An 11,443-nucleotide genomic window follows, 5' to 3' on the forward strand; every position below is an offset into this window, starting at 1 on the left:
GATCAGAAAATACTGAGGCTTCAAACAGACCTTAAGTGAGTTTATTGCAGCACCTTTGTTCTTCTTAACATACAAGTATGTTAATATCTCTGTTCCTACTCTTCCTCCATCCCTGAATCTGCATGAAAATGTAGGCATGCCTTCTGAAAAGCTCTTTTGTTGGCAAAGTGAAGGTAGGAATTCCCAGGTTGACAGCGGGGCCCAACCCCCTGTGAACACGTGTTATGGTGCAATTTTTAGTTTCCTAATCTCTGACTTGTTTTTTTTCCATAACGAGCTAGGTGGGTGAAACACATGGAATGGGTGAGGATGAAGATCTGACACAGCTAATCAACATATTCTTTCATTCTCCTCCTTCACTTCCTTCTTTCCTAGCCTTGTTCTCTGGAATATCAGTACATGAGGCACTTCAGGCTTTACCTTCAGAATCACCCTGCATAGTGGAAGTGGGTATATGTGGTATAAGAAGGCTGAGGCCATAGTGTAACAAATTTAAGTGCCATTTGTGTCCCTAGTGGAGATGGAGAAAGTGTGAAAAATCAAACTCCTTAACATTTTATGCAAATTTGAAGGTGCTAAACTGATAACTCTCCCTCTCCCCTGCCCCTCCTTGACCTGGTAAAGAAACTGAGTACCTTCTCTTACGCACAGAACGGCTGAGTAGCCGCTTATGCAGAGCAGCTTCCTGAACACCACAGACTGGGTCAGGGCAGGAGCCAGGATGAAGAAGGAGGACACTGTGGCCATGAAGGCCTTTGTGTTTGTACTACCCCTGAACAGGCAGAGCCAGGAGAATTCCCTGACTTCGGCTGTCCTGGGACGGGCTAGCACTGCAGGAGGGAAGCCCTGTGTATGCTGCACTGGACAGCCAGAGACTGAGGAGCGTGAGGAACTGCTATATGCCAAAATCTTGGTGCTAGAGACTTGCCGACATCATTAGGAAGAATCTGGAGTAGAAGACAGGTCTTTACCGGTCTTCCTCTAACACCACCATCAACTTTCTTCTTCCTGTAGGGCACTGCTTTGTTCGTGACTCTTCTTTTGAATTATGGTGCTGAACGAGCAAGACTTCCCATGGCAGACAGCTTCCTTCCTTAAGAGTGCTGAGACATGTTCCCCCCGCAACCCACCCTGCAGCTCAGTCTAACCTCCACAGTGAGTGTGAGGTAATTGCCTGTGGAAAATGCAGTCATTAGAGGCTAGCTCATGGTGCAGACATACAAGGAAGGCTACATTATGTCTACACAGATGACCTGGCTGGTTATCCTTTCTACCCTCCAAGCGTGTGACTTGCTCACTCAAACACTAGCCTTTCTGTGCTCAGTGAAATATACTCTGAAAACAGGCCAAAACGCACCAATGTTTTTGCAATCAAAGTAACCCTGTTGGAGCAAAGGTGGGCCATGCCTGACTTTCCTTTTCCTGAGGACCGGGGAAAGGTCAATTGTCATAGAATTCAACAAAATTAGAGTACACTCCTTTTCTTTCCCCCTCTGCGCATTCCTTAAAAATAAGCTGTGATTTGGATACACAGACAGCAAGACTTGGACTCTGGTCAACTGTGCATACAGCTTTACCGAACCAGGATCAGGATGATCAAGAGCCATGAAAGACGCTTACTACCTGTGTTTTCATCTACCCAGTAAGCCCCCTGATAGCTTGCTAATTGTGTCTCCTCCTTTAGCCTTTTCACGCAGCCTGTCTTTGCCAATAGCAGCTACTCCCATTCCTAGACCGGGCGCTGGCACGTACTTCGCAGCCTGGGCAGCAGCACTAATGGTTCCTGTTCAACCTGACTTTGGTACAAGAGGCAGCCAGCTGTAGGCTAGCCATGCACGGATTCAACGGGCTTATCTCTTTGTGCCTAACATCAGTTGTCTCACATCCTCAGGAGAAGGACAAGGTGCATCAGCTGTTGTTTTGGATCACGGAGAACAAATCCAGAGCGTGCATGTATGAATGGAAGTCAGCAGGTAAAGAATGAATGTCTTCCCGAGTCATTCAGGCAGTTTTAATTTGGGATAGTATAAAAGGCAAATACATAGAAATGGGCTGCAATTTCCTCCTGGTGAAAATTCTGATTAAGAGTGATTTGCTGTACACCAGTGCTTGGTTGAGAAAGTTTTGGTTTTTCTCTAGCTCTGGAGAATTTTTCCCCAGAGCGATACATCACGGAAAGAAATGCGTACTGTAAGTACCCAAAACACCACTCCTGGCTTGCAGAGTCAAGATTACAAATATAATCATGTTGCAGTCATAAAATTTCCTAGGTCTAATACAGCCAGTGTGTGTGTCGGTGGCAGAGTGTTACCTGGTCATTTTTCTGCAGGCAAGGCTCTGTGACATGAAGTTTTTGCTAGTGATTTGTAATACATGGTTGAACAATTAGCTGAAACCAACCCTCTTATAAGCACCTACGTTTGTATTTGTGTTGGTTTCCTGTGTATTTGGTAAACGATGAATGCCCATGAAATTCTGTCAGCTCTAGGAGTGGAGGTAGCTTTCACTGGCGCATACGCAAGGCTTGGTGTTAGCTCAGGGGCAGCAGTGGTGCCTGCTGAGTGGGGATCCTGATGTGATACTGGTTCTCTAACAGCTGCATGGGATGTAGGCGTAGCAGTTTTGGAATGTGCTTGAAAAAATTAGGCAAGCAGAGCAATTCCACAGCAAATATTTTCAGCATAACTCCATTGTTACTGTAAGTGGCACAGTGAGAACATCACCAGCGTTGTAATTATCTCAGAACCAACTTTTGCAAGGGGTAAGTAGCTCAGGGTGAGAATTACCCTTAAAACAAATCCAATCCCATTAGGATAAGAAATGCAGAAATAAGACATACTCTTAACTCTGCCCTGTAGGGAAACCAAGAAGAGAAATGTGGAACAGCAGAACCTTTATGTGACTTTAAAAATCAGTTTAATCTAATTGTGGACCATAAACCCTAAAATGCCTTAATCACAGTTATTTGGTTATTACACAGACCATCTTGCTTCCTTTTTCAGCAATAGAAGTCTTGTAAATGTTACAGTGAGCATTAAATACTGTCTGATTTCTGTTGGCTAATAAACGCTAGTGAAGCAATATTTGCAGAGCTGCCTGTGCACTGCAGGGCTTTTGCTTCCTCATAAGAAAGAATTTGCTCAAACCTTTTTCGAGAAATCCATGCAAACCAATCTGTAACTCCCACAGGAAAGCTGCTCTGCAATTGTCACCACATGCTACTGTTCCCAAGCCCTTTTCAAACAGGTATCTCAAAGCTTGTTACAAGAGGGTAATGGTAAGATCATCATCTCATTCAGGATCGCTCACGACTGTCACAAGGGAAGCTACCTGAGAGCCATGCGAGCTAGAACAATTCGCCAGGAATATGCTCCCTTCTGCATGAAAATGCAGCCTGTCATGCTTCTCTCTTATCTTTCAGAAGGGACATCCCAAAGAAATTGAAAGATAAAAAAGCCCCGAAAATTTCTGGTCCTGATCCCAGCTCTCTTGTCTCCTCCTGCTTGGTACTAAGCACCTCTGAGGCAGGTAGCTGGAATGATTTGTTTGCTTATGGTCACACTCATCACTTAGGGATCGGACTAGTGGTTGCGTTACCGGTGTCACCCTTCAGATGTGTGCATAGCAATTACTGTCATTGAAGTCAGCCAGGCTGATGGGGAGGTGTGAGAGGGAACAGGGCTGGTGGAGGAATGCCAACCTTCCCTGGGCTTTTTGCCTTACAGACAGGTTGTCATCGGAGCTCTTCCCAACCGTCAGGAGGCTCCTGCAAAATTGACACGTGAAGTTTTTAAAAGGGAACCCCCTCATTCCCTGCACCGGAGTTAAATGTCTTACAGAAACCTGGTGTCCAGAACCAGGCCGCCTTCAACAGTACATCGGGTGACCGCGAGTAACGCTTGCTGTGATGAGTACTGAGCAAATGTAGGCCTTGCGATGGGGACAAGCTGCACCTGTGTTCAGTGACGACGTGATGTGTTTCACGCTCAGATGTTGCAGCCTTATGCATGTGGAGGGTTGGTGGGGCAGGGCAGTCCCTGAAGGAGCAACGCTGAGCGTGTTGGCTGGGTAGCTGGAGCTGAGGATGCCAGGTGAGTCTCTGCAGTTGCAAGATCATTGTGAGCTCTTACTGATGGGGGAGAAGCTACCTCTGTGCAGGTGACTGCAACAGCAGCATGGGAACTTTCCCTGTTTCCAGTCAGAAATTGTTTCCTTGTTCAGTTTGGGCAGGAGGCTCTAAGGACTTTGCTTCTCCCTCATACATCTGTTCCCTGGCCAGGAGGGAAAACAGAGAGTCATGCTGCCATAGCTACTCCAGTTTTGGTGGGATGCTCAGCTCCCATGGGGGGAGCACAGGGATTAAGGCACTGGAATGAACAGTGAGCGTGACCTTCGACCACTCCTGTGCTGCGTCCATTCCCCACAGTCTCCTGGTTGTGGCGGTCTCAGGTGGAGAGGTGGTAACAAGTTAGATCTCCTCTGCCAATGTCAATCTCTTTAGATCCCCTTAATTTACTGACACTGCTGGACTAACCAAAATAAAACGCAGCAAAGGTGTAGTCATTTAAAGTTCCCATCTTCGACCGTCACAGTTGCAGAGCACCAGATCTGGTAAGCAAGCAAAAGGCATATCTTTATTGTGGCAGTGGGACCATGCATGTTGTAAACAAGGGGTTCCAGTAGTGTTATTGAAATTACCAGAGTTGCTGCCGGGCTATGAGGTAATTTGGTTGGGAAGGTGAAATCCTGATTTACTCCAAAGCCTATGTCTGCTGGCAGGCTGGCTTCTGCCTGTAACCTGGCATTTGTTGACTTTGGTTGTGCAAGGGCTCAGCTGCCACCTTGCTGGGTGTAGCAGTCTGTGGTGTTCGTGGTGGGTGTCTGTTTGAAGCTCTGGGCAGCTCTTGGCTCTTGAGATCCCGATTATGAGCTGAATATATACTCTGTATTTGGGCTGTATATTTACAGGCCCTTCCCCGTGGCAGTGCTGGGACTGTGATAAGTGGGAGGAGGCCCACTAGAAATCTACTCAAGCAGGTCTAATTGAACCAAATAGAACGGCTCAGTAGAGTGGAAAATAGTCCTCATATATCTACCCAAAGATAATGACCTTTTAAATAACAGAAGCAATTTTATTTCAATACTCCAATTACTCTGAACTCTCAAATGTCAAAGTGCCGAGCACTTTCAAAATAACTTAATTTAGACATTTATAGCACTTAGACACTGCTAGTTTCTTATCTAACCTAATTATGGGTTGTACAGGAAATTGCAAAGCATCCCAATTAATGTTATTTTTTATAGTGATACATAGGAATGGCCTTTGCCATTTGCCGTCATCATGTGCACAGTGATTTACTAATTTTGGCTTTTGAGTTAGTTCCCTGGCAGGACAGAGCTCTTCTATCCTCTGGTTGCTCTTTGAGAGCAAGCAAGGAGGAAGTAGGGGTAGGAGTGGCCGTAGCTATGTTTGCCTGAGGGATCTGAAGGGCATGTATTCCCGTGAGAGCAGAGTGCCATTGCAAGGCATGAACATTGAAGGCGTAGAGGTGCTATATAGAATAATAATGGCTGGCTGTCAATCTTGTTGATCCTCTCTGATCTGAGTACTTAGACCAGGATTCTCCACTTACTTGTCTCCCACAGGACTACTGAAAGGGAATGAGATTTATAAAGCTTCCTAACTGGGTGCCTGAGAAATCCCTCCACAGACAGTGCTGAGCAGTTTTCCTTCTACTTCCTATGCACAACAGGCAGAATCGGAGGTGGAGGAAGTGGTGTACCACCACTGAGCAGTACCTTGTGACTCCTTGTTTGCTTTTGCGGTAAGGGGAGGACACATGTCCAGTTACCATGTTTGAAAGTGATAACTATTGCCCATCCCCGTGTGGTTTTTTTGCCCTGTGTATTTTACGTGTTGTCCTCATTCTGTGCTGTGCTCCCCACCCTGTGAAAGGACAGAACCGTTAGCAGGCAGATAAGCTCTTGAGGGCATCCTCTTTCCTGAGAATAATCCAAAAGGATCAACAGCTAATTTCTCAAAGTTGTGAGGCTGTGGGTAGCTGCATAGTAGCTGCTGTCAGCTGTGCCCAAGACAATGCCAGCCCAGAAAAGGAAGGCAAAAACCCGCAAAGGTGATGGTGTTGTGCAGCTCTAAGTTCAGAGCCCTAATGAACCACTGTGTTCTCATTTGCTTCCCTATGGTAAAATATTGCTGCAGACAAGATAGACAGGATTTTAACATGGTTTAACAACTCAAATTAAATCCAAGAGGGAAGATCTGAGCGTGACTCAACAGCTTATGTTCAAGAGGGGCACAGGGAACAGGCGTGCAGGGAGGTAAGAAGTCCCCAAAGTTTTTCCCTAGCCAGGACCAGAACCCAAGTGAGCTTGCCTGGGGACTCTGTGCACGACCTTCTGCTTCCCTGGTGTGAGACGCAGGAGAGTCCCAGGTCCTGCACAGCAGGGAGAAGTGCAATTGCAGTGACTAGCTGTGTTACGCACTAAAATGTAAACCTGAGCAGGTCTCAGCTGGAGGCTTGAAAAGGGCTGCCAGAACATTTCTGACTGGGGTGGTCAAAGACTGAAAAGCCTCTTGTGGGGATTGCAAACATCCCGGTAATGCTGGCGAGGAACAAGAGAGGCTTAACACAATATGGTGCCAAGACAGGTAGGATTCTTGCCCTACCAATTGCTAGTAGTCAGTAGAGCACGTTGCTTCAGCAGTTAGCCTCGGAGCGGACATGCTGGAATGTGAAACTGCTGTGAAGTTTGCTGAAAGAGCTGGGGCGCCAGGGGGAGAGGTTGTTTGAGACCCACATGTTGGAGCTATGGTATGTTTTGTGCATGCACTTCAGCAGGCATTTTCCTCTGCGGGCTGTGCTCAGAATAGGATCTGGGAAGCCAGCTCAGAACCCAACCTAAACATTCCCTGAACTTCTAGGGCTGTTTTCTCTGGAATAATTTGTTAATCTTTTCCAGAGAAGCAGTATTGGGAATCATTTGTTCTTTACGAGAGGAAAGCCTGACAGAATTGAGGTTGTTAATTCCCTTGTCAACCTTCCCTTCAATAGTCTTCAAATATTGAGAAGGCTGCTAAGAGGAAAGGGAGATGTTCTATATGTCTTCCGGGGAGAAGGCAAGAAGATACAGCCTATATGCTAGGAAACATTTTGAACGATTAGGGCTGTGGAAATGGATGGTAAGGAGAGTACGGAACATTATCACTGTAAGTTTCTAAGAAGAGCCAAGACCAACCTCTACCAGGTTAAATCAGGCCGAGTTGGTCCAACCTTGAGATCAACTGGTAGACTAGATGACAATCTCAAAATCTGTTCCATCTGCATTTTCTCTTTTTTATTGTGAAAGGAGTAACACAAACATGGAGTCTTCTATTTACATGCAGTCTTTTGATCTACCCTGCCTCCCAACCAAGATGGACGCAAGCCAGGTGGTGGAACAAACCACACCAAATGAGTATAATTCAGATTAGCGCAGGAAACTCAGAAAAGCAATGGTTATATAGTGAAATTTAGGAATTTTGTGTTTCACCCTGGCAGGTTAGACTGAAGCCAAAAAGGATCTTTGCACTCTGATGTCACTCACCAGAGGTGTTTTGGAGATGCCCCCAAAATATAACATTTGACCTGCAAATCGAACATCAAATGAGACCTCATCCGGTATGAGTCCTGCTATGCCAGCAGAACCTGCCCAAACCCTGGCTAAGGACACAGGTTTATTGAACCTCTTAATGAAGAGAACCCCACAATTACGTTACAGTTATTCTAAAACAAATAATTTGCTTGTAATTACAGAGATAATTACATTCTGACCACACCTACCAATTAGAAAGTTGTAATAAAGAGTAATAAAACACCTTTTCCTTGGGCTGCAGAATCAACCCCCACACAGCCCGCGACACTAATATGATTTACTCCTATTTGCTGATGGAGGATTCTAGTAATAAAATTTAATGTGGAGGAACAAGGTGCATTTAACCAAAGCTGTAAACATCTCTAATTCTATTTAAAGCTATAGGGTGCAGTACATTAACATTTAACAGTCTGATACTAAATTGGTGTGAAGCTAATAGAGCTGTATTTATTAAAATTTCAGCACTAGGCCATGTTTTACCAATGACAACAGAAGGAGTAACCAAAATAGTATGACTCAGCAGACTCCAACTGCTGCTTAATAAGGTATTAAGAGTCTTCATGGGAGCTCCTGTCATAAAAGAACAGTGGACCACATTCAGCTCTGTTGCTGTTCTGCTGAAGCCAGAGGGAGTTAGGCCAGAGATTAATTCGGCCTTGTGGTTCCTATTAGAAGGAGCTAAATCCAACTTATTCTGCGTTTTTCCCACTAAAGCACATTATATTCAATGAAATTTTCTTCTCTGTAGTCTTTGAAACGAGTTGCTTTGATACTTAAAGGTGCAAAATTAATTGCAAGGTAAAGGATGATGTTTTTCTTTCTCCAATGCTATGACCTGTCATTAAATCTGGGTGGACACTGCGTAAGAAAAGGCATAGGAAATGTCTGCTCAGGAAGATGGGTGTCCTGGTCTCCTTTCACTCAGCTGCTCTGTTGCCTTTCAGGATTCTGCTGCCATCTGAAGCTGGTCACAAATGGAAAACGTCTTAAAATCATGAAATTTTCTGCAGAAAGAAAAATTCAATTCCCAGCTATTGGGGTTGTCTAAATGCTGAGTACGAGATAAACACATATCCTTGAATCATTCTCTAGCAAGCAATAAATCCTACACAGACGGAGAGAACTTATCTCACCAAAAAAAGTAATTTATTTAGCTCAATGAACTATTATTTTGGGGAATTAGATATCAAACATAAACAAGAATATATAGAGTATTGATACACAAAGAATGGCATTCACTAAAATACTAGGGATAAACATACAGTAGCGGATTTTTCTGAACAACGGGGACAACGGCCAGTTGAACGCACAAGGAATGTTTATGTACCAAACTTCAGAAAGTTTTCACAACTAAGTGGTCAAATCATTAATGTGTTAGGGTTTTATTTTTTAATTCCAAAGGAATCACTAATAAATTCTACACTTTTCTAAGGCCTTCCTTACAGCTGTCTACATAAGAGACGTCCTCTCTGAATAGTCAAAGTCTGTCTGTTCCAAAATTGATCAATATTTTCCAATATTTGATCACTCTTTAGCACCAATTTCATTTTGGTCAATGAGTTGATTGCTGTTGTCATTGAAAGTTCTTCACCTGACCAGAGAACAAGGAAAGAGACCACGCCATTTGTGTCGGTGATTAAACTCCTGGCATATTGAAAAGGTGAAACAAACATTTTCTTGACAGCTTATAAATGCAAACATTAAAAATGCAAATAATTACTAGCAAACCTGTTGATAAAAGCTGGCCTTAGTTTGGTAATAACTGTTTCAATGAGGGACTAGAGCTGGGATTAGTACTGTACATAATGGCCAGCCTGACAAGCTTTTCTTAAATTCTTTTTTTATGCAAAGATTTTTATCTAACATGGAAGCAGGTGCCGGGATTTTACATTTACACATCCTGGCTACACAGTAGCAGATCACGTATGCTGCCTAATCTCTACACCCGTTCAAAAAAGTTAAAAAGCAGTTTATACGGACTCCTTCTGGTGAAACCCTCCCAAAGGCAGTGATGTGCTCTCTCCCTTTGCCATGTGCCCCTATCCCTGCCCTGTCACCCCTGCTCTCCTCTCCTGCCCTCCCATGGGTAACAGGAATAAGGGCACGAGTGTTCCTGCAGTGGTTCCCAGCTGTGCTCTGAGCCCTCGTGAGAAGTTGCTCGATCACTAAAACGGCCTGACATGCGAAGGAGAAAGCAACACGGCTCACCTCGGTTAGGATTTCAAAACCTAAGGCCTGCAAGTGCTACTCAAAATCCACACTAAATACTGCTGAATGAGTGGCCTGACAAGAGGTTCCCTTCCAGACCTGGAGAGGACCTGGCGCATGCCAAGTATCAGATCTCCGTGGCCTGATGGTGAGCTAAGGAGCCCACGCTTTTACGTCTCCGTTAACTCTGTGGTTACTCAAGGGCTAAAGCTTCCCGAGGGCTGAAAGATGTTGGGCACCCAGATCTCCCTGAGCTTTGGTGGAATTTGGGCACTGGAGATTTAGGAGCTGGAAAACATGACTCCAGCTATCCTTCATGACTGAAATGCCCAGGATGCCACAGAATAGCCCATTTTCCATGAATGTGTATCAAAGCAGAACGAAGAATCCCTTCTCAGTTACTGAGAGGTGAAGAAAAAGGAAGAGTATTTTGTGCTCTCACGTTAGGCTCATTCCCCTCTCTCCTGAGCTCTGGCATTTCCAAAGAAATAACTCGAAACTTTGCGAGCAGGGCATTAACAGACTCTGCTCCGTACTCAAGGAGAAGCTCTGTGATTCCTCCTCTAGCTCAGCAGCCCGGTAATGCAGGTCACAGGAGGAACCTTTTGCAGGTTTGGGAGCACAAATCTAGACCAAGGCCAAAAGCAGCGTCCTGGATCTGGCATAGTCTTTTACTCACGATCAAGTTTTTCTTATTCCCAATCAGAATTAAAAAAAGATCAAATTCTGGAAAATGTTCCCAAGCTATAAATACTCTTCCTCAAATAATCGGGGTTTAACTACAAATGCTTCCTTTGATTTATTTTGAAATGTTTGATTTCTAGCACTTCAGAGCTTTACTAGAAGTAACACAATTGTCTAAAAGCAATGTCACTTAGAAAGGGTATTTGAAAATATAGAAACCAAACCTTTTCATAACTATTTCTGGAGGCGGAAAAAAGCAGAAAAAGTAATTTCAGCTTTTTTTTTTTTTCTGTAGAAAAAAGTCTCAGCTTTACTGAGTTAACATTCTTCTGACGGGGGAAAAAAAGCATTAAAATAACAAATCTTCTGGTCAGTGGTCTGTGTCTTCAGCAGCCGCTGGTGTGCACGGATCCTGCCACTAGTCCTTCTCAAGCTTGCTAAGGTGTTGGTGTTTGCAGCTGGACTCATCGCATTAGCATCAAAGAAGGAATAACGTTTAGTATTGAAAATGCCCCAGGTGGAACGTCAGTCCATTTAAAACTGGGGGGGCCAAACACTACCAAGGGCGTCTCTGGGATGTCACGCGTAGACCAGCTGCTTTTTTCTATGATTACTTTCAACCACGTTTTGTTTAAAAGTCTCATAGAAAAATAGAAGTGCATGAATGGAAATAAAAAAATATGGACATTTGTATGATTTTTATAAATAAACAGCACAGTAAGAATTAAATAGAACACAGACAAAGGACATTTATACAGGCATGAGCTATTACAGCTTGTTCTCCTCAAAGAGTATCTGTGCATAGACTGTCGTACTGGGAATGCCTTTGGCTTCCTGAATTGGCTTCATAAGTTCAAGTTCAGCATATGTTAAATTCTCCTCTGCGATTTTCGGCTAG

General features: G+C 44.2%; 1 protein-coding gene across 1 annotated transcript in view; it reads right to left on the minus strand.

The window, feature by feature from the left end:
* Positions 1 to 7,722: 7,722 nt before the first annotated feature.
* Positions 7,723 to 11,443, minus strand: part of VSTM4 (V-set and transmembrane domain containing 4) — a 40,512-nt gene continuing 36,791 nt past the window's right edge. The window contains exon 8 of the mRNA XM_064463736.1: positions 7,723 to 11,439. Coding sequence (XP_064319806.1) covers positions 11,314 to 11,439 — 126 coding nt within the window. The 3' untranslated portion in view covers positions 7,723 to 11,313. The remainder of the gene's footprint in view (positions 11,440 to 11,443) is intronic.

Source organism: Phalacrocorax carbo, chromosome 12 (assembly GCF_963921805.1).
Source record: "Phalacrocorax carbo chromosome 12, bPhaCar2.1, whole genome shotgun sequence".
Classification (NCBI taxonomy): domain Eukaryota; kingdom Metazoa; phylum Chordata; class Aves; order Suliformes; family Phalacrocoracidae; genus Phalacrocorax; species Phalacrocorax carbo.